Here is a 24,515-nt window from a genome sequence, read left to right on the forward strand (position 1 = left end):
CCAGGGGGGGGCATGGCCCGGGTAACTTTTGTGCTCTGATTATTTTATGAATAAACCGTGACTGTGAATCTCCTTCGCCTCGAGCCATGACCCAGAGCCGGTTCGGTCCAAAGTCGGAATTCTGGATGGTCGGATTTAGCCCTGGTCGGAACATAGAGATTATTTTGGTCGGAGCAATGGGCAGTCAGGCCAATGGGCCTATAAAAGTCGGATTAATGAGTAGTCGGAGAGATGGGCGGTCGGACTTTTGGGCCGTCGGAAGGACATATGCTCCCCCAAGTGGGCATGGTATATTGCCCACAGATGCAAATTTCTGGCCTGATTCTGGCCTCCACATTGTTCATTATTTCCTGATAATGGACAACACAGATAATGGACAACATACCTTAGCACAAAATGGCTAGGCAGTAATATTTATATCATGTTGTAAAATGTCTAAATACTAAATCACATTCTCATGATCAGTTGAACCTTTTGTACAGATGTACAAAATATGGCCATTTTTGGGAAAACCCTAGCTCTTAGGGACACCTACTGATTTTGTCTGCTGAACATCATGACACTATGACTTGGTTTTCAAGTAACCTGGAGATATACTGTTTCTGATGAGCTTAATTAGGAGGAACCTCAAATCAGAGGGTGAGCACACACACAAGACCAGAGTCACTGTATAGTATTTAGTATCTTTAAGTATTGGAAAACTTTGTTTTGCATAATATCTGTGTGTGTGTGTGTGTGTGTGTGTGTGTGTGTGTAGTGGCACAGACATGGCCAGTTAGGTACTACAGAGAGAGAGAAAGAGAAAGGCAGCAGCAGGGTAATTATAATTTTAGAAGGTGTTGATTGGACCGAAATGGTTGTAATTACGGCAACCACAGAGGACTGCTCTCTCAGTGTTGTGTGTATGTCTTTGTGTGGTATTTCCTAAGATATACAACTGCGTGTCTGTCATTCCCAGTTAACTCACACTTAAACCACCGCTCTCTCTCTCTCTCTCTCTCTCTCTCTCCTAATCAGAGTCCATTATGGAGTGTCCTCAGAATTGTCATGGAAATGGAGATTGTCTCTCAGGAATATGCCACTGTTTCCCGGGATTTCTTGGCCCAGACTGCTCTCGAGGTAAGCACACACAAACACTCTACCAACCATAGTGAGACAGGAAATGTTGGGAGGTCATTACCAGTTATGTGGACTGGGGGCACGGTGCCATGTATACTACAGTTACGGTCAGAGTCACTGTCAGCTTTGAGTTAGTTAAAATTATGTAGCTGAGGTGGATTTGGGGTCCCAGTGACTGGCTTTATCATTCTGTAAAACCAGTTTATCTTACCGATCCATCAACCTGCATGTGTCTGGTCTAGCTGCCTGTCCAGTACTGTGCAGTGGAAATGGCCAGTACTCTCGTGGCCGCTGCCAGTGCTACAGCGGGTGGAAAGGTACTGAGTGCGACGTGCCAGCCAACCAGTGCATCGACATCCACTGTGGAGGACATGGCATCTGTATTATGGGCGCCTGCATCTGCAACACTGGTTATAAGGGTGATAATTGTGAAGAAGGTAAGAAGAACGGACACAAAATAAATATAAAATGTAAATGTGTTACATATTATGTTATCAGGAGTAGTAGTGAACATTTTAACACTGCTCTGCATTATTTTGCATTATTGACATTCTGGAATTTAATGAAGACATCACTATGCAATTAAAGGTCAAGATAAACCAAATATTTTGCACTCATTTATTTCTGCCCCTGACGTTTACTTCTGAAACAGAAACATTCATGCATAACTGGATATCATTCATAATTAATTCACTTGCAAAGTTAAGATCTCTTAAACCCATATTATTGCTCTTGACAACCTGACATGATAGTTAAGAAATGTCATGTCATATCAGATGGATGTTATTGTTATCATCACATTAATGGAGGTATTCGGGATGATGTCAGTTCTATTTTGCCAGATGAAGAAAACAATCTGTTTTGTCACACATAAAATGGTCAGGTGTTTGACTTTGTCCACAACCCACTTCTTCACTCCTCATCCAATTAACTGGACCAGTTTTAGATACAGGGGTTGTGAAAACCAAACTCAGCCAGTGGGACAAGCAAATCAAACACTGAGCTGAAAGCAGCTGAAAGCTTCTCAAGATTCTCAGTGGGCGAGCAGGTCATCCACTAATAGGAAGGTCAGCAGTTTTATGTGTCCTTGGGCAGGATACTGAACCCCAAATTTCTCCTGGTGGCTCTTCCATCAGTGTGTGATTTTGCGTGCATAGGGCTGTATTTCTCCGGATGAGCAGGTTGGCCCCTTGCATGGCAGGCTTTGCCATCAGTTTGTAACGTGTTTGTAAATGGGTGAATGTGACAAGTGTTGTAAATACAAAAGTCCATTCCATTCCATTCCATACACACACATGCATGTAAAAAATAAACTATTTGGTATATTCTTAACTCCCTCTCTTCATCTTTCTTTCTCCAGTGGACTGCATAGACCCAAGTTGTTCAGCCCATGGCGTGTGTATTCATGGCGAGTGTCACTGTCAGCCAGGCTGGGGTGGAGCGAGCTGTGAGATTGCCAAGGCTATGTGCCCGGACCAGTGTTCAGGTCACGGCACCTTCAGCACAGAAACCAGCATGTGTACCTGCGACAAGAACTGGACTGGGCCCGACTGTTCTTTAGGTGTGTCCCATGTTTAATGTCATCTATTGTAAAGATCTGTCAGTGTTTTCTTTCCATTTGATTCTTACAGAATCTATAAAAATAACAAACTTAATTTTTATGGGATTTGTTAAATCAGCTTTACAGAATCATTAACATGCAGGATCAACCTGAAATGACAACAAAAAGCAATTACAGAGCAGAACATAATTAGGATAACAGTGTTAGGGATGTTAGCAATCCCCTCGGAACAGGCATGAAAGATGTGATACATAGCTTGTTAAACAACTGATAAGACATAAGGTGAATAAGACAGTCAATTATACAACCTGTACCTATAAATGTGATTCTGAGTGATTTATTGGATGATAGTGCTTGAGCCAGGCTTAGTTTCACAGGAAGTGTACTCTTCTACAGCTATGCTACCCTCATGGCAAAAACATGTTCACCTTCAAAAGTTAGCCAGGAGTTTGAAAACAGCCAGGAGTACCTTGCCTGAGGATCTCACACTTCAGCTTGTGAGGAGGTACAAGGTCAGTGACATAGCTAGGGGCTAATCCACAATAAGACTTCAGTAAAATCAGTAAGATCTCCAAATCAATATTTAACATAACCAGCGGCCAGTAAAGAGAGGCTAAAATAGAAGTATTCTGGTCTCAAGATGACTTACAGTTTGTTTGACACCCTGAAGCTGTGGTTTGTAGTTGCTGCAAACAGGGAGACTATCTCTTGACAGTGGGAGGAGTAGAGCAGTCTGGAAAAGATGAATGCACAGATAAATCTATATGCCTCTGCGGTCCAGCAATCCATATGTACATCCCCCCATTCCATTTGCATGAACACAATAGCTCAGGAACTCTTGGAGAGACTTTTACAAAAGTCCACTGGAACACAAGGAGGAACTGATTAGATTTGGGTGGTCAAAGGTCAATGTGACTTTGACCTCAAAAACATGTTTTTAGCCATAAATTCATATGCTTAGTATGGTATGTCAAAACTTCACACAGGTGTCTAGTAGGATAAAATGGTGACATTTTGTATCCCAAAGGTAACTTCACTGTGACATCATTATGTTCTGCAAAAACACCTAGCTGCCCATTATTTTACTGCCATAACAGAAGGGGAGACTGTGCATTTATTGTGACATATTTTCACATTTGGTCAGATGCTGAATTGGTGACACTAATCTTGGGTGTCTGCCCTGAAACTATGGTAAATGTATGAATCAGTCTGGTTGATGAAATGTGTGAAGCATGCACATATTACAGATGTCACTCTTTTCAATTGATGTGACTGCTGAGGTACTGACACAGTGGCAGTGAAGGGGGTTTGAATAATTTAATTTATCTACAGTAGGAGTAGCTACAGTGCACACCAACAACCACCAGGTGGCATGTAAATTTTTTGTTGATGTAGATAAAATTTAATTTCCTAGTTACCACTAGATGGTGCTATGCTTGTAACTCAATATTTGCATATTAATGTGTTTGGGGTGGGACTCTTACCATTTTGGTGCAGATTTGACAATGTATTGTGTCTTGACAGCAACTTCCTGTTTCATGGTGAATCATCAAAAATCACCATGCTGCAACGGCCACAACCTCAAAAGTTGAAGCTTTTGATCATTTTTCATCCCAAATGTGTTAAGATTGGCCTGTCAAAATTTTAAGTCAATCGGGCTAAAGCTGTAGGAGGAGTTTGTTAAAGGTACAGTATGTAACATGTAGTGACATCTAGCAGAACAGACTTGGCAGAAATGGAATATGATATTTATAAGTATGTTTTAATTAGTGTATAATCACCTGAAAGTAACAGCCGTTGTGTTTTCATTACCTTAGAATGAGCGGCATATATATACATAGGGAGCGGGTCTCCATCCACATAGGTCGCCATGTTGCACCGCCATATTTCTAAGGTAGCCGTGAATGGAGAAACTTGGTGCTTGGGAGAGCCTTTTGTATTTTTAAATGTAGTGGGTGGCTGCCGGAAAAACACCAACTGGAAGAAGAAGAAGAAGAAGAAAAAGAAGAAGAGGAAAAGGCGAGTGGCTGCTGTTTCCTGCCAAACTATTTGTATTGTCAGAAGTTTGAAACCACAATCTGATAAAAGATGGATGATCATACTTATTTTGTACAAGAAAATCACAGGAGTGTAAAGAAACCAAAACTCTGAAGTCGGGACAAGCGACAGCATAAAACTCTGATGATAGAGAAATGTTTGCAGAGCGACACTGAAGTGTCCTGCTTTCTGCTGAACAGGTAAGGGTAACATTAAAGATTACAAGCATCGGTGTAGTGCTGCCAGAGCTCACTTGAGTTCCGCTGCGCCAATTTTTTTTTTCTCCATCTGAGGAAATAAAATGTTACGTTTGCATATTCTGGTTGAATGTTAAAATATTAAAGTGATGAGTTGCTATAACTTCTTAGTTGTATGGCATGTTTGAACAAAGGGTGGCATCCTCTCATCAGCTAAGCTGAACAGCTCTGCATGCACAATTCATTACATTATGTGACATATCTAACGAGCTGGCCACGTACAGTATCGTTCTGTCATTCAACACAATCAAAAGTTACAGCACAGGAACAGAAGCAGCGACTGTGATTAGGACTTGAGTCAACAAATTATTAACATATATTGACGTGAAAATGTGACATGTTCGGGCTCTGTGCGCAGAGTCAATTTTTCGGCTCTGACATTTTCAAAAAATATTCAGTATTAGTGAGGCTCTTGAACTCATCCTCATCACTCCACTATATGAAATAGTTTTGTTTATTATGATGCATAATAGACTTAATCTCACTTTCTTTCGACAACCCTGGCATTGTAAAGTGACTAATAAATTAACCTTTAGCCTTAATTCTTCAAGTACATACACCTTTTGTGTTGGCATGTTTTTTGTTTTTCTTTTTTTGTTTTTCTTTTTTTTATTGGGACAGCAGTTCATATAAAAAGTCAAATATGCATACAAAGTCCGTTTAAACTCTTCTGCACTCCACATATTTTCTGTATACCAAAACTATTCACAGGTTGGGAGAGGTAAGCTGTGCATAAAAAAAAAAAATAAGATAAAAATAAATTAATAAATAAATAAATAGAAGGGTAGACAAGGGTAGATTTATGAGTAAAGTAAAACAAAAACCGTTTGTTAGATACAAGCAGCATAACAGGGTCTTTCATACCTCCACAAAATCTGGCTGTATAGGGTTTTACATATTTAATCCATTTAGTCCACACTTTCCATGACATAAATGTTACTCACTATATCCATCCATTCTTTTGTATTGTGGGCGGTTCAGGAAGTAACCAGCACCTGGTTATAGCTTTTTTGCAGGCTGATACCAAAATGCCATACATATATTTATCAGTGCACCTTGTCAGAAGGTCAACATTTCCTAGGAATAATACGGTAAATTCCAAGGGTAGGTCAGTGTTAAGTATGTTTTTGAGGGCCCTGTGAAACTCTAACCAAAAGGGTTTTATCACTGAACAGTTCCAAAATATATGCCAGTGATTGGCGTCTTGAGAACCACACCCTCTCCAAAAGCACATTTTCCTTGAGGGAAAAAAATATGTCTTCTGCCTTGGTGATATGAAGAAACGAATAAAGCATTTCCATCCGAATTCCCACCAGGTATTAGAATTGATACATTTCCACTGGAGTCTACACATATCAAGCCAACTTTCACTTGAAATTGACAGAATACCCTCCCTCTCCCATTTTTCTTTAATCTATTCTATTCTTTTTTCCATTAGCTCATTATAAGGTTTAGAGATAGCACCCTTATTAGACTTGCTTTTGTAGGCGTCAGTAAATATTTTCAGCATTGGGTCATTGAAGTCTGTTTTATTCTTGATATAATGTTCATAGTGATTGCATATATGGAGATATCTATAAAAATCATTTTTTTCGAGATGATATTTTTCCCTCAGGTATTCAAAGTTTTTCAATTGTTCTTTTTCTGTAAGGGTGTAAAATGTTGTTATTCCTGTGCAATCCAGGATTTAAATCTACAGTCCATTTTGTTTGGCTTGAACATAGGATCATAAGCACACCATTTGATTATTTGTAGTTTATCTTTTAGTTTATACTAATAGTATTCCAGATTTTTAGTTGAGCTTTGAGGAGTGGATTCTTTGCATCATTTATGAATCCAGCCTAGTTTTTGTGTGGTAGTATTGCATGAATTGGAGGGTCATTCATAATGGAAAGTTCAATGTCTTTCCACCTAGCCTGGAATGTTGGGGTACATATGTTAATTAAGGGTTTAATTTGGGCTGCAGAATAATAAGATTTAAAATTGGGTAGAGCCATTCTTCCTTCCTCTTTTGGGAGTTGTAGGGTTTTGGAATTAATCCTAGGTTTTTTCCCTTGCCAAATAAATCCAGAGATTATTTTATTCAATTCAGAGAAATGTTTTGAGGGGACTTCTACAGGAATGGCTTGATATAGAAATAGATATCGTGGAAGTATGTTAATTTTCACACATTCAGTTCTATGACTGAGGCCACGGAAGGAAACAGAGTTCCATCTATGTATGTCATCCTTGATTTTAGTGAGTAGGGGGTTATAATTTATCTCAGCCATTATTGAGATGATTTTGGAAGGTTTATACCTAGATATTTCAATGAGTTTTGATCCCACTTTAATTTAAATTTCTCTCTATGGTGTTTTGAAGGTATATATATTTAATTTATACCCTGCATATTTACCAAATGTGTCAAGCAGTTCCATAAGGTTAGAGAAGGATTCAGAAGGGTTACTTAAATAAACCAAAATGTCGTCCGCATGCAGCGCCACCTTGTGGTCTTCTTCATTAATGCGGATTCCTTTAATGCTTTCTGTCTGCATTATGTACTGTGCGAACAGTAATGGTGAAAGTGGGCATCCTTGTCTCGATCTATGCTCTAAGGTGATTCTGTCTGAAAGGTGCCCATTTATTTTAACCTGAGCTGATGGTTTACTATATAAAGGTACGGATGGCCTTTGTGAAGTTTTTATGGTTTAGTATGTACAGAGACCGTCTGATGTTATTGTGGGTTTGTCTTTGTGAGATGAATAAAGGATAGCTGTGTATAATTTATTGTCTACATTTAACACCGAAATAGGTCTGTATGATCCGCATTCTATATTTTCCTTCTTTGTGAATAACGGAAATTACCACATCATTCCATGAAGGAGGCATTTTTGTGTCTGTTAAAGTTGTATTACAAGCTCGAAGAAGATTAGGCATTAATTCTGACCGGAAGGCCCTATACCAATCTGAAGGGAGGCCGTCTGGGCCAGGTGATTTATTGACTTTAAGTCTGGTGATGGCACTGCTTAGCTCTGCTTCAGTATTTGTGGCTGTTAGTATTTGATTTTGTGCCTCTGACAACCCGGGTAATTTAAGGGAATACAGGAGTTTAGTAATCTGTTGTTTGTCCTCTAGTTGTGGCTGTGTATACAGTGACTTGCAATCATTTCTAAATATTTTTTGTATATCTTCTTGTTCATGTTTTATCGTCTTAGAATCCGGATCCCTTATTTTATATATGGTGTTATCAGCTTGTTGTTTTTTTAAGCTTTCTCGGCAGAAGTTTTGTTGATTTTGAACCCGATTCATAGTATCTTTGCTTTGTAAATACCATCTTTTTTTTAATTTCAAGAGAGTATAATATGTTAATTTCTAATTTTCTTTATTTTCATCATTATGGTTGTTTTTTGTTCTCTTTTGTGTTGTGCCTCGAGATCTTTCAATTCTTTGTTGAGGTCTTTTAGTCCTGTTTGTTTTTGTTTCTTTTCTTGGGCACAAAAAGATCCCCCTGATTACTGCTTTTAGGGTGACACATACTATAGCTGAGTCTACCTCTCTGGTATCATTGTCTTTTAGACACATTTTTATTTCATTTCTCATTTGAAATTTGAAATGTGGGTTATTCAGAATACTTGTGTTCAGTCTCCACATTGTTCTTCCTGGATTATCGTCAATCGTCAATCTGAACAGTGCAGGAGGGCATGATCTGAAAAATCAATATTACCAATGTCACAGCTATGCATTCTATGGTGGTCTCTCTTAAAAACAAAAAAATAATCTATTTTGAGTATGTGTTGTGAGGGGGTGAGTAAAAAGTATAATCCCGGTCTGATGGGTGAAAGTCTCTCCAGAGATCTATTATACCCAACTCATTAACACTGTCATTAGGAGATTAATTCTTTTATGTAAGGATGTATCGGTTAAATTTTTTGATGAGTCAAGTAGGTTGAGGCGAATGTTCCAATCTCCACCACATATCACAATTCCTGTGGCCCCTATCATTAAATCAAACATATTTCTATAAAAAGTAAAGTCGCTTCCAGGGGGGGCATAAATATTACAGACTTTTGTGGTTCTTGTCTGTTATCTCTGAAAGTTGTTAGAATAATATTTTCTGCCAGATTAAGATTGCTACGCCTCTCCTTCAACCTGATTTAAAGATGAATAATATACCCTTGAGAATCCCATTCTTTTTAGTTTTTCATGCTCTGATCTCTAATTTTACTTCTCTTTGCCGGGATTAGAATCCCCTTTACATTATAAGAGATAACTTTAAGGACTTGCTTGTTCATAGTCTGTTGTCTGTTGTTCATAATCTCTCCCAGCATTCCTGGTAACATAAAGACTGCACAGTGATAATCTCTCCCAGAGATCAACTATAAAACAACATCAAACAGAGAACAGTATTTAACAAATGTTCATGGAGAAAAATTAGATCAGTTGGTTCCAATGGAGAGGCTTGATTCAAAAGAGTCTTGCGGGGCTTTGCAAAGTCAAAGCTCCCATAACGGAGGGTCCCACATTGGGCCAGTGGTGGGGCCCTCAAGTGTGGTTGCATGTTAGCCAGTGTCCAAGCCAAAGTCCAAACAAAATAAACCGTGGATAACTCGCTAATTAGTGAGCCCCAACTTCTTTAACAATGAAGAAAATATAGAGTAGGAATGAAACACACCTGTATGTAAAACGAGCTGACAGTCTTTTGGATGAGTAGCAGGATTAAATATATTATTCAAAGCAAGCAAAATTTATCTGCCTTAGCCAGACAATTTTGAGCTCTCAGACTTCTGCCCTGGGCGATCGCCTTTTGAATTCTTGAAGTTTTTCTTTATATTGAGAATGGTGGTCTTTCTTAGATTTCATGTAGTCTCCTGCCGCGCCAGACACCTGATCTATGCACTTGTCACGCCACCTGCTCGCCACCTGCCAAGCAGAAAGGAGCTGGGTCTCTTGGTCCGGAGCGGTGGAGGACCTCACCACCTGAACTGGAAACCCTCGTTCAACCATCCTGGAATGCCGTCTTCATAAAAGACGTGCATCCTTGCAGGATATTGTGTCTAGAAGCGAGTGTCATTGTAGAAGATTTGTTTTTTTTGCCATCCCTCCAGAGAATCTCTTCTTTTGTCCGGTACCTTTCAAACTTGACTATGATAGACCAGGGTTTTGCTTGTGGGTCATTGTGCCTCTGTGACAGTGCATGATGAGCTCGGTCAATTCCAAACTCTCTGTCAGCAGGAAGGTCGAGTGCATTTTTCAGCAGTTTATCCACGAAACCAACCATGTCGCTGCCTTCTTTACCTTCGGGTATTCCATAGATCCTTAAGTTATCCCTCTGTGAACGACCCTCCGGGTCTATCAGCTTAGCTTCAAGGTTAGCTTGGCACTGTATTAGCTGATTTATTAGCATTGATGGTGCTTGAAGTACGTTCTCCGTTTCATCAATTCTCCCCTCTGCCTCATCCAATCTGTCATTTGCTCTTTTGAGTTCGTTTTTAATGTCAGAGAGTCGCTCCCTGCTGTCTCCTCTGAACTCCCGAAGTAAATTTAAAATACTTTGCAAGCAGGCTCCGGGTCCATCGCCGCCATGTGCGTACGCATCCGGAGAGCCGCTTCAGCTGTCTTGGCTCATTTCGGGAGTATTTTCTATCATGTTCATTGTTGTCCTACTCCTGGTGGTAACCCCTTTCTCCGTATTTTAACAGTATTGACCAATTTTTAAGAAATAAGCTTTTTCGGGGTTACTTTGACAAAACCATTGGGGAGCTCTCAAGTTAAGTCATCTTCTGTGGAGCGGAACCCTGTTGGCTTGTTCTTGAACCTATCTTGGGATATGTCAAAACATCCAAACACACACGCACATAGATAAATACATAGAAATACACCCTGAGGCACTTCAGCCCCTTATGTACCCAATTGAGTGAGGGTAATGACTTGATTTTTCTTTTCTCGTTTCAACCTTTATCTAAGATTCTCGGAGAGCTCATTGAGGGTGAACCTCATTTGAGAAAGATGTGGAGATAATGCTATGGTAATGGTAAAAAAAGATGCAAATAGAAAAAATTGCGAACAAACACACACACACACACACACACACACACACACGCACACACAACCATACACCAAAATAAACACATTGACCTGTAATCTTCTATATCAAGCTTTTTTTCTCACCACTCTTTATTGTTCTAGTTGCTCAGACACAATATGTCCTGGATTATACTGCCTGGAGAGTAAAGGTACAGGGATATCTGCACTAATCTCACATAGCAAGAGCAAACAGTGCTGGGAAAGGAGTCTTCTGGCTTGTTTGCATTGCAAACCAGTCACAATCATCGTAGGTGAAGCTAAACCCAGGAAAGAGCAATGCTGCACACCTCCCCAGTCCTCACATGCACGTTGTTTTGCATGTGGGAAGGCAAGCCCTGGCATTAAAAATGGCTTAATTGCGGCAAAAGAAAAGTTCAGAGCAACGTATTGTTAGTAACCAGGTTAGTGTTAGGGTAACTTGCCAGATTCAGCATGTAGGTCGCTAGCTTGGAGAGTGATGTCGTTGTTTCATGTAGTTACATGATTTTGAAAACAGTAACATGCAGAATGGAAGAAAGAGGGGAATGTCACTGTGCACTAAGCCGTTTTGTGCTGTTCTGATGTAACAGTGCAAACAAACCTTGACAATGTTATGATGAATATCACATATGCACATGCATATTTATGGCCTTGTTTGTGCTGTTTATGTTTTTTAGTGCCTTAAACAAAGACCACTGGCTAAATTACAATATTGATGTTCCACAAACCAATAACTGCAGAATAGATGTTGCAGTTATTACTGTGTTTCTGTTTTTGCATGTGATATTTTTTCTTTCTCTCTCTAACAGAGGTGTGTGAAGTGGACTGTGGCAGCCATGGTGTCTGTTATGGCGGCGTGTGTCGGTGTGAGGAGGGCTGGACAGGAACTGTGTGTGACCAGAAGGCCTGCCACCCACTGTGCAGCAAGAACGGAGTGTGTAAGGAGGGGAAGTGTGAGTGTGACCAGGGATGGACAGGGGAGCACTGCAATATCGGTGAGTGGAACACACACACACGCGCACACACAATACAGAAAAGTGTTTAAGATAGGAACATGTTTTGAACAATAATATACATGAAATTTATACAAGGGGACTTCCGGTGAGCGCTTCAAGATGGCGACATAGATCCCCTAACTCTCCTGGTCACTTGGACATTAAACTCCACCAAAACACGAATATTGCATTTAGAATAAACAAAAACAACCTAGAATGAGTGGAGTTAAAAGCAAGAAAGCTCTGGGGAAAAACAAAGACAATAAGGGGAAAGAAAAGAAAACAAAGAACGACAGCAAACCCAGTGTGCATGGAGGGCGACTTAACCATTGCTAAAGCTAACCAAAACGTGGGCAGAGATATACAGAACCTGAAAACGGAACTCATGCAGGAATTACTGGACTTCAAAAACAATCTCAACACTTTCATGACAGAGATAAATCAAAAGTTACAGAGTATTGTTGGAGATGTCCGCAAACCACGGCATGAGGCAAACCGAAGCAGAGCAACGGGTTGAGGAAATGGACACAGCTAACACCGAGTTAAAGGACGCTCTGCTTTATTCACTTAAACAACAGAGACTCAATGCTATCTTTTATTGGCAACTTTCTGAAAAGGGAGCTGGCACTCGACAGAAACTCGGACCTGCAAATCCAGCGAGCCCACCAGTCACTTGGCCCTAAACCTCAAGATGAAACTGTCTCACGGTCTATCCTGGTCAATTTCCAGAGATATGATACCAAAGACAAAATACTAAAACTGGCTTGGGCAAGGAAGATCACTTGGGAGGGAAAGGTGGTCGCCTTTTTCACATGACTTTCCTGCAGAGGTGAATAACAAACTCAGAGGGCCGGATCTACTAAGATCCCAAATTGCTTGTACTAATCTGCGTGCGCAATCTAGAAATTTGCGTGTGGGGTTGAACCGCAGTTTGCGGGGGATTTACTTTAATGACAACAGGTGCAAACGTGTTAGAGACACGCCTATTTAAATGAGGGTTTAGCGTGTTTCATGGTTTTCAGCATGGCGAGTTTGAGAGAGCGAAAGCGCAAAGTGAAATTCGACCCATTTGAATTAGAAGTGTTGGTAGAGGAAGCGGATAAACATTTCAATGAGCTGCAGCAAAGGAATCTGACGGTTGCGCAAAGGAACACTGTGTGGGAGAAAATCGGTGAAAAAGTTAATGCTGTTGGAAAAAACAGGCGAACAGTGGATGAAGTGAAAAGGAGATACCAAGACATCAGAAGAAGAACAAAAGAAAAACTGGCTTGTAATAATATAAATATAATAATAATAGTAAACTTGCAAGGAGTTTTGTTATTGCAGGTATTGCATGACTCCTTGTAGCTGGCTCCAAATCCGCTCTGAGTTCCTCCAACAGCTCCAAAATGGCAAGGCTGGATAGGCGATATGTTCTAATGATAGTTTCCTCATTCATCCCAAAAAATGTTCACATGTGTACGCAATTACGCATACAAACCGTTTGCACCTCCCTTTGAGACGTGTTAAATATAGACGCAGTTTCTATTGGCAAAATTGCTTTCAGGTTTGATAAATCACTTTGCGTGTGCTAAATTAATATATTTACATTTTCTCCACCCACAACACGCACAATTGCGTGTAAACGCCCCATGTTGCATATTCATTGCTGCAAACGTACTAACTGAATGCAGACGCGCTATTTTGCACCTTTGACAGAAGCAACCCTTTTTGCGCACTGTTAGTAAATCAGTTTGTACATTTTTTTGCGTGTGCAAGGAGTTTGCACACATTTTAATACACGCAAACCTTTAGTAGATCCGGCCCAGAGAGTATAAAGACAGAGAGAAACAAGTCCGCTTCCAGACACCGTACCCTGCCAAAATGAGGATTCACTGGGAAAACGGACCCCCCGTCCATAAAAGTGCAGCGGAGGTATTCGATGATATGAGAAGGAGAGGCTACACCATGGACCCGCCACCACAAACCACGACCACCGACCGGAAACAGAGGCACAGCGGAGGCGCACACTGGAGAAAAAAGGACGGAGATCGCACCAGACGAGTCCGGGAGTGGCTCAGAGATTTCCACTGACAACAAGTATGAATACTGTGTTATCAGGCACCACAAGTTATTGTTATTGTACATAATTTCACACAGTGAAATTTAAAATTGTAGAGGAAAATACTCCCTAAACATTTGGTAATATGCACGTGATGCAATTCGTAACTTAGACTCACTCAGAATGAGTAAAATACATATACACACTGTCGGGCCCGCTCTGTCGCCCCCCCTCCTTTATAATGATAATTTGAATAACAGTTCTCCCCACCTATTTTTTCCTCTTAATCCTCGGTATATAAACAAGAGGAAAATGAAAAACTAAATGACTATTTAGCTCAAGAAGAAGAAAGACTTTGCTCGCTGCAAAGTGGGAGCCCCTTCATCCTGTAGGACTGAATCTCCACCAGCATATGGATGTGTTTGTGAAGATGGCAGGGACGTGTAAGACCCTGAGGTTTGAAGTCAACACAATACTGATTCATAATGTTCTTGTTCACATTATTTGTTACTGTCACAGTTCATATGTTTATGTTGCCGGCACATATATGTGAACTACTGTTATGGGGTACAGTAATTTTAGAATTTCCTCCTAAATTCCCTAGACCTCCCCTCAATGAATGCCTAACGTCACAGATTACGAGCAAAGAATTGGAAACAGTATTGAATACATTTAAAAATAGTAAGACACCAGGGAGTGATGGTCTACCGGCTGAGTGGTATAAGACCTTTAAGGAGTTACGGTACTTTTAAACTCTTAACTGGACACTTGATAAAAGGACAACTCCACCTTCATGGAGTGAAGCTGTTATTTCAGTCATTCCCAAAAGAAGGCAAGATTAAAATGTTATGTAGCTCATACAGGCCAATTTCAGTTTTATGTTGAAAAAGCTTTTGACTGTGTGAGCCGGGAATATCTGTTTTAAGTCTTAGAGTGGTTTGGATTTACTGAAAAATCAATTAACAGTATTAGGACATTATAGTCTGCCCCTACAGCAAGAATCAGGATATATAGTTGTCTTACTAACTAGAAACTAGAAAGATCTACCCTCCAAGGATGTCCCCTTTCACCAACCCTTTTTGCGCTCTACATAGAACCTTTGGCCCAAGCAATAAAAGAGGACTGTACAATACGGGGAATTGTGGTCAATAATAGGGAACACAAAATAACATTATATGCTGATAATGTCTTGCCATACATCTGTAACCCAAATGTCTGTCTCTCTGCTCTGCTGGATCTTCTTGACATATTTGGCACATATTCAGGCTATAAACTCAATATACAAAAAGCACAAATATTAACATTAAATTACAATCCCTCGCCTGGGCTTAAGCAAAGAATCCTCATCGACTGGTCTCAAAAAGCAATCAAATACCTGGGGGTTTGGTTAACACATTGTCCTGGTGACTTGTATAAAAAAAACAATGAAACTGTAAACAAGAAAATTAAAGAGGATCTTCGTAGTTGGTCAACATCCCTACTGAATTTTAGTGCAAGAATTGACACTATAAAAATGTCTATTAGACAGATTGCTGATTGCTAGATTGCTGTATCTATTTACCAGTTAAAATCCCAACCAGTCAATTTCATGAATGGGACAAATACATTTCGCGATTTATTTGGAATGGTAAGAAACCAAGGATTAAATATAGTACATTAACCACCAGTAAGGTGGGAGATGGTATATCTCTACCTAGTCTTAGAGATTATTACTATGCTGCCTAACTAAAGGCTATAATTCTCTTGTGCGACAGTGGACATGAGGCAAGGTGGAAGGAGATGGAGAGAGAATGTAATGGTGTCCCAATACAAGCAATGATTGGAGATCATAAATTAACAATAACTTGTCACGACCACTTGAGTCCACTTACCTCATTCACTTTGAACACCTGGTTTGATGTGGTAAAGCAATTAAATTTGTGGACCCAGCTGAAAAAACTTAGGTGGGTTGCTCATGACACAGAATTTTTTTTAGGGTGACCTGCCAGAGGAAATAACAGGAAATGACAGATATCTTCTGAAAATACTGATTGTAGCAGCAAAGAAAGCAATCACTCGTAAATGGTTACAGACTGATCCATCTACAGTAGACAACTGGCTTGAGGTCATGAGATGGAGAGACTGACTTTCTTACTGAGATTGAAGAATGGCTTATACATGTCAAAATGGAGAGGATATTTGTTAATATAAGTATTGAGGATGGTGGTGTTTTATGTTTTTGGTTTTTTTTGTGTGTGTTTGTTTTTTTCTTTTTCCCCTGTCGGCCCTGTACACTATCAAACATGGAAACTTGTTCAAACCCCCTTGTCCATAACCCTGAATGTAAAATTTGTTGCATGGAAGTTGTGGATGTAATAATGCTGCCCGGCAACGATGTTGATGAACTGTGCTGTTACCTGTTTTTATAAAGAAATTTATACAAGCAAGCAAGCATTTTACTACTTTGTCACTGGTACCCCCAAAAGTCATAAGTAACAAAATTAGCATGATGTCTGGAAAATCAAATGCTATGTACAAAGACCTTGTGATTAAAGGATTTTTGGGAAACCGGCTTTTTGAACTATTGGTAACTGATACAGCCTATTGGGCTAACCCCAGGTCATAAAAAGGAGTTGATAGCACTTTCCAGTGAGAGAGGAACCCAATTCTGTTGTACTTTGTCAAATAGTGAAACAGATGAGTGGCAGGGCCTTTGTGGCAGCTTCAGCTCACTACCAAACCCTTCACTTAAAAAGCTATTTGTTGTCAAACAGACAGACAACTACAGTATTGCTGGGAAAGAGCTGTAAATTGGCTTCAGTTATTGTCACTTAGGCACACACAAACAGACACGTGGAGATGGACGCTGAGAGCATCTCAAATGAGATGAGGAGAAATCCATTTTTTGGCATTACTTAAGAAGGCCTACAAGTATCATAATTAGGGCGCCAGATATAACATTAATTATATCAAATGTATAAAAAATACCTCAGGGTTTTCGGCCTCAATAAGTGGACACACCACAAAAGGTCCAAAGAAGATGGTTAAATAATAATCAAAAGACTGTCCACTTCCAGTTTAACTTTCAGTAATTATTAATCAAATCCAAATTTCAGGGCAAAATAAATTTGACTCTTGTTAACATAACCAACATACTTCAACACAGTTCATAATTGGTCCTGGATCATACAAGAAAACATATCAGAAATAACATAAATCACTTCATCCAAATTAAATCTCCTTCTTGGGCTTTAAAGTCATTAAATTAATGTCAATTGATAAATGTCCAGCAATGTAGGGCAAATGGGAATGTGTGTGTGAGTGTGTGGGTGTGTGTGGGTGTGTGTGTTCAGTCCATGTGGTATGAATGGGACAGAAGGGGGAAGGGAGAGTCCAACTTGGGAGATGTGGAGATTTCCCAGGTTTGTGAAAGGGTAAGGGGATGTGGGCTAGTGTGAAATGGGGAGCAGTGGTGAATTCAGGAAAGGCTGTCTCTGGGCAAAAAGGAAATACTAAGTGTCCAAATGAAGAGTAATGATCCACTGTTAAAAACTCACAGTCAGGAGCTGTAGTTCACACCTGCCTCAGCAGCAAAAAAGGTAAACTTTCTCAAACCCGCTCTGATGATAGGTGAACCTTGGTCCTCAGACTTGGTCCCTCCACTGGTTATCTCCCAACACTCCTTCCTTTCCAGACCCTCTTCCTCTGCTTCTGCTTCCAGTCTCTGCTTGTCCTCACACACACTCTCCTGATGTTTTTTCACCCACAGGTGTGCACTCACTAAACTCACATAACTTTTGCCACACCCACTCTACCACAGCCCCTGCTCTAGAAAGGAGCATTCCAGTCTGCTACAATTTAGAGTGCTTAGCCAACAATCAGCTGGTGAGAGGATTCATAGGCCTGCTCTCTTCTTCTGTCAATCCATCTCTCACTATCATATTTACATCTCCTATTAGAGTCTGCTGGAGACTGTGACCTCACTGTAGAATTTTTTCTATATTCATTATTTACCTATTTTTATATGTCAGCATGGGAATATCCCAGCTTACATACTACCCTGTTTTTTTTTCCTGAAGCCAGTGCAGTCCAGGTTTAAACAAGAAAATATGGTTACAAAATATTAACTATGGTCAGCCTGATCATGGACCCTGAACATTTCCTGGATGGCATGCTAGTGTTTTTAGGGAGCTGTCTCAGATGAATATGATTGAATGATATTGTTCTTCCCTTTCTCTCATTGACTGAACCTCTCTGTGTCTGATTGAATTTCTAAATCGCTGCTTTCTTCATTTGCTTGTCCAATCACAGTTTGACTTCTGCAATCAGCTACTCACTGATGGTGATACTGGAAGTTTTTTCTTTTTTACTGTTGTATTGCCTTTTTTCTGGACTAAATTATCTCCTTTCATCTATCTTTGTTCTGTCTTTTTTCCCTTCCTCCTTAAAGCCCACAATCCGGACATTAGAGTAAAAGGTATGGTGCTCTTTTCTCTCCTTCTCCTCATCACTGGCTTTTTCTCTTCCTGACTTCATCCTTTTGCTTTTCTCTTCATGTACTGTGGCACTGTGGCTGCTTTCGTGATTTATTATTCTTTAATTGTTAATTTATTTTATTTATTTATTTTGGATCTCGAGGGTATGTTATGTTGTTTTTTTTCATCTCATCAACTCTGTCATTTTTTAACTCAGAATTGTATTTTAGATCTCAGCCAAATGGACACTTCTTGTTTCAGATAAAAAATGATTAAAATGTTGCAATTTTTCTTTTTTACTTTACAGCTCCATTGCTCTTTGTATGTTGTCTGCTCGTTCCGCAGAAGTAGCTTTACGTATTTAGTTTTTGAATGCTGTGTCTTTGCCATTGACTTAAATAACTACTTTGATTTCTGGAACATGACCATATTACCAGTAAATTGTTATTTTACAACAAAAATGACAAAACATGTAGGCCAGAAAGTCAACAATGGAGGAAGTCCCTAAAGTACGACATTATGTTGATCTCACACATTAGATTTCTGTCTTTTTAATTTTTTATAGTGAACTGCTTTGACGACTTATATTTTAAGATTTCTCAGTCACGTTTATTAACAGATCAGTGATCCAGCTCAACTTGGTTGTTGTACTGCTCAGTATGTTGAAGCTAGATCATTGTCCTTATTCTGTTGTAGAGGTTTTATAATGTATATAATATTATATTCGACATTCTTAGTGGCTTGGGACGGTCTGACAGTCTAGGCATACTTTACTTTCAGCAGCCAAGCTCTGTACTAGCACAGACAGATATTGAAAGTTTCCGATGTAGACCGTGAAATCGTGTCTCTGCTGAAGGCTGTTTTTCTCTAAGCTCTATTCTCTCCTCCTCCTACATGAGAGTCAATGGGTATAAGCAACCATAATCTCATTTTCGCATTCAATCATTTTAGCCTAGTTTAAGTCTCCTTCTGTGAAGCATGTGAATATTAAAGATAAGGAGCTCAGGTATTACTGCTCATAATGTGGTATTGAGAAATGGGAATAAAACATCTACTAATAACAAGGCGGCCTTCCTTTACATAATTTAATGAATACAGTTGCAGTCATATTTTTTGGTAAAGGTTATTTCTAGCTGTAATTGCAAAAAAAGACTACTTTTTACTTGACCTTCCCTTCATTTGGAAATAGTGAAAACAAAATATATCAATACTTGTCACCAGTGTATTGATAGTATGTGTGTATTGATAATGTATCACAAGACAACATATTGTATATTGTGATATGTTGCAATAGTGAGGATTTGTCCCACCACTATATCACCTAGCATCCACCCATCCGCCACCCAGACAACCACACTCTCACTTTCTGCCTGTCTGTATGAAGAGATTTCAAGGAATTGATTTCCTAACACTAAGGTCTAAAGACTGTTTCAGAGTTTCCTTTTTTTCCTCTTTTTTCTCTTTTCTTTATCAAAAAATAGTCTTAATTTAGATATATTAACTATAAAAAATACTGGAACCATACTTAAAACTGCAGGCCATTTTTTTTTTTGTTGTTTTTTTTTGATAACTTTTTGTTTTTTGAGAATAATCAGCATTTACACTAAAAATGCACTTGTAGGCTGCCTAATAGAAGCATTAAACAGCATACATACATACATACATACATACATACATCAACAACAACAACCAAATAAAACAACGCAGCGAAACATACACCAGCACATGGACACAACAAACAAACAAATAAACAAACAAAACAGAACCAAAAACAGGTACTAGTGTTGTTATTTACAGTGAGTTTAACTGTGAAATGTAAACATCATGCCAAGTTCCTTTAAAATCCACACCTCCAGTCCAAAACACTGATTGGAACTGTACTAACAGTGACAGTCCAGTATATCACTATAACCATTTTCCACTTCCGTCTAACTTCTATTTGACTGCAACTGTATTATATCCCTTTAATATGAGGTAAAGTTGTTGTTTTAGAATCTTTCTCCGGTTAATTTTTTTGTTTGTATTAAATGTGAAACTTTTATTTCATCAGTTGGCTTTTGTCCTTCCTTCCTGTGTGATTATAATGTGAATGAAGAATGGTTTGACTGAACTGTTCATTTTACTCTGTTAAGGTTCTCTCTGTTATTGCACTCCCATGAACCCAGCTCTTTCTTCTTGTCTTCCTCTTCCTTTGGCTGCAATTTTCATCTGTCCATCACAGAGAGAATATTTAGCAGTACTGCTTTTGTTTCGATTTACTTTTTTCCCTAATTTTCCTCCCTTTCTCCCTCGTGCCCTCTCCTATTCTCAGGATATAAAGGTAATTCATGCCAAAGAATTAATAAAGGCCTTACTGTCCCAAAATACAACCACTCCACACTCTATTTTGTCAAGTTTAACTTCCTTTGATTCTGATTTATTTTATTTTATTTTATTTTTTCTGTCTTTTCCTTTGTCTCACTTTCTGTCTTTCAAAACTCTTGGTGTATCTGTTTGTTGTATTGTCTCATTACGTTATACTGCTGCTTTTATTTTGGCAGTGTCGATGTTTTATTTGTTATGTTTGTTTTTCTGGTTAAATCATTAACCCTGTCTCTGATTCTCACACACAAAACACAGACAACACACACATGAAGATGCACACAACCACAAAAACACAAACATGGAAATGTAACCACACACAAAAATTGACACGAACCAAAGGTGTGTGACTCCTGTTTGTCTTGCCTGATATATACCGTACATACTGTATGTGTTAATTTAGCCAGCAGCTGTCCCTCTGTCATCCATCTGTTTTCACTTTCTTGTCTCTCTCTTTCTCCTTCCCCTTTCTTCTCCTCCCCATCTCTACCTACATCTTTACATCCATCCTTCATTCTGTCTCTCCAGCTGGGCTTGCTTGGTTCTGATACTCACTGTTTATTAATCAGTCTGTCTGATTGCCAGCCTCACTGTCTATTCTGTGCTCGAGGAATGTCAAACAGAGGCATAAAGTATAGCCTTCTGAGGCATGCGGTCCAAACCACCCTGTCCTCCCTATACTTTGTGTGCTGTGTATCTGTCTACCTGTTGTGATTTCACATGGATTTTAACCTTGTTTTTTTCACTAACTGAAAACTAGACCGAAGGATTTCCTAAGCAACAAAAGCCTCCTTTTATAGAAATGTTGCAGTCTTGCTGTGTTAAATTTCCCTGCCATGGTTAGATTTCACTTAGACAGATCATTATTTTTGAGCATTTTCAGAATGTTTTGCTTTCAACTTTGACTTTTTTTTATTTATTTTTTTATATGCCCTGTTTTCCATTATGATATTATGCAACAATAACATCTTCTTCTTTGTTTGCAGAGGAAAAAAATATTTTGAATCAATTTCAGATTGAAGCCATGCAGCACACTGTAGCCATTTTGGCTGTTGGCAATCTTAGTGGTTCATGTGAAACTACAACGTCAGTGCATTTCACCGAAGGCTGACTGTCTGTCTGTCTGTCAGTCTGTGTCTCTCACATCTGGGTTAATGTATTGATTGTCTACCAATTTGTCTTTCAGTCTGTCAGTACATATGTTGGAGAAAGGTTCATCACACAGGGCCAAAAGCCTTTATACACATCAGGATTTAACCAGTATGGGTCCCTGAAGGTATTTTTGGACTGAAGCTGCTGACAGCTACTATTTTTAAGGCTGACACAGTATTTACATTTGAAAACTCTTCTGCCAAAAACAAGTATTTATTATTTCCTTTAAAGCAGGTGAAAAAGCTTCTGAAACAGGTTTTGCTGGGACAGTCAAAATCTCACTTAAACCACAGGATGTTTATATCATTATGTGTTTAGGTTTTTTATGAAAGGTAAGTTCTAGAGATCAAATTTTTCATTAACATCTGACTTCCAAATTTCACTTATATGAACACACATACTCCTGTGCCAAAATAAGTTGTGGTGTTTGGATGGTACACACTTGCATAATTCATGAAGAACGCTGGTGTTGTCACAAATGCATCAAATACAGAAGCCAGGTCAGTGGCCCAATGCTGGAGGTACCCCTGTAGCATCAATTCTGTGCAGTCGTAATAAGAGCAAGACAAGTCCCAAGTTGGGTGGTTGGATGGGTCATCCACTGGACCTTCCCTCCAGAGACCAGGGTTTGCATCCGTTTTGTAACCAAGAGCCAAGAGTGTTTGACAACATTAATAACAGTCCACACAAGTCCTATTATCATATACGTATGAGATTCCAAAGTATGCAATCTGTTTGTCAGCAAGGTTTATTTTGAAAGTCTAACCTGTCCTTGCATATTATGCAATGTCATAGTTTGAAGCTTAAGGCCACTGACCAAGCTGTTGTATTTGAAGAGTTGGGAGTGAGAACATATTGATTTTCACACTGCTACAGTTTTATGAATTACCACTAGACAGTTGCAGGTATTTGTAAGACATGATGGTATTGATGATGATGATGATGATGATGATGATGATGATGATGATGATGAAATGAAGCCGACTGGTCTGGAGAGTTCAATCTTGCTCTTAGACTAGTGTAATCTAAGTAAGACATTTGCACAAAAATAAAAACCATGCATTTTAGGCCAAAGATCTTAGCTACCCTACATCCAGATATCTCTGAAATCAACATGTGTTCAGACAGAAAGCAAAGTAAGTTTTTGCCGTGCATCATTCGCATGAATTGGCTTCTTCAATATTTGAGTTAATTTGCCCCAAACATACCAACTTGACAGTAAATTTAATGTCAGCTAGCTAGCAATTAACGACCAGTGTTCTGTATGTTTTGGTTCAGCTCAGCTCTGACTAAACTCAGAGCTGTCGTATTCTTCTGATATCTCCCTCCACTGTCTACCTTTTCCTCTCATCTCTGTACCGCGAATACACACAGGATTTTCTTCATATAATGTGTAACTGCCTGGACATGCTTCAGCTGCATTTTTCAGTTGTTGGTGCCATGTACGTCTAATGGAAGAGATATGCTGTAATTGCAAACAGTACAGCTGTCTATAAAGGGCCACGCAACAGCTCACGTCTCACAAGAGTACTTACAATCCTTAAGGACAATTGCACTATTGTTTTTCCTCCAACTTACATTCCTAACTTTGATTGCGTGTTAGGCTGTGAGCGCTGTTGAAACACACAGTACCTTGCAGCTGACATACTGCTTTCATGCAGTCACTGTTGGCCATGTTTTATTTCAACCAAAATTTATGACAAATTAACCCTATTTAACATACCTAAGAGAACTTTTTTTTTTTTCTGAAAATTGGTTAAGTTAGTTTCTTGGTTTGTTTCTAGACCACAACATGTGCATTTGTTTTAATTTCGTCTGATGTGTGAACTGTGGAATAACTCCACTGTGGTGTGGTAGGATTTAACTCAGCAGTGTATAACACCTGCAATGAACCCTGCCTCATGCCTTAAGAGGCTTCCAACCCACCTTAGGCTGTTTCTGACTTTCACTGTAGTTGTATTGTCCCATGATGGCATCAGTGCTGTTTCAGAGGCTTTATCAAGCTGAGAGGGAAACACTGAATATGTTGAATTTTTGGCATGAAAATGGTCCGATTTATTGTAAAAACAATAAAGATATAGATTATCTCATCTTTCAGAGCTCCAATATATACAACTGTCATCATCTACCTTCAAAAACATATATTGGTTGAAGCCTATTTCACACCTCGATGGCCAGCCATGAGTCCATCCAACTTAGCCACACTGCTCTAACTTTTTAAATTGTGTGTTTTTCCCCTGTGCCCAGAGGGTTGTCCAGGTCTCTGCAACAACAATGGGCGGTGCACTCTGGAATCCAGTGGCTGGCACTGCATCTGCCAATCAGGATGGAGAGGGGCTGGGTGTCACGTAGCAATGGAAACATTATGTACTGATGGCAAGGACAATGAAGGAGGTATATTTGTCTACATACACTGTAAGAGTGCATTGATAGATAGTTAAATAGATGAGGAGGTATATTTGTTTGATGGATGGATGAACGTCGGGAAAATTTAAA

General features: G+C 39.3%; 1 protein-coding gene across 7 annotated transcripts in view; it reads left to right on the forward strand.

Moving 5' to 3' along the window:
• The window catches only part of tenm3 (teneurin transmembrane protein 3), a 454,093-nt gene that overhangs the window by 290,668 nt on the left and 138,910 nt on the right, over positions 1 to 24,515 (forward strand). For 5 of the 7 annotated variants that reach the window (XM_084378327.1, XM_084378328.1, XM_084378331.1 and 2 more), the window contains 6 exons: positions 1,018 to 1,119; positions 1,362 to 1,556; positions 2,480 to 2,680; positions 11,826 to 12,011; positions 18,482 to 18,508; positions 24,267 to 24,413. In XM_084378327.1, the coding sequence (XP_084234453.1) occupies positions 1,018 to 1,119; positions 1,362 to 1,556; positions 2,480 to 2,680; positions 11,826 to 12,011; positions 18,482 to 18,508; positions 24,267 to 24,413 (858 nt within the window). The remainder of the gene's footprint in view (positions 1 to 1,017; positions 1,120 to 1,361; positions 1,557 to 2,479; positions 2,681 to 11,825; positions 12,012 to 18,481; positions 18,509 to 24,266; positions 24,414 to 24,515) is intronic. The other 2 variants (XM_084378329.1, XM_084378330.1) reach the window with 1 other exon arrangement.

The sequence above is a fragment of the Pagrus pagrus genome (assembly GCF_965226575.1).
Source record: "Pagrus pagrus genome assembly, chromosome: 2".
In the NCBI taxonomy this organism is placed as follows: domain Eukaryota; kingdom Metazoa; phylum Chordata; class Actinopteri; order Spariformes; family Sparidae; genus Pagrus; species Pagrus pagrus.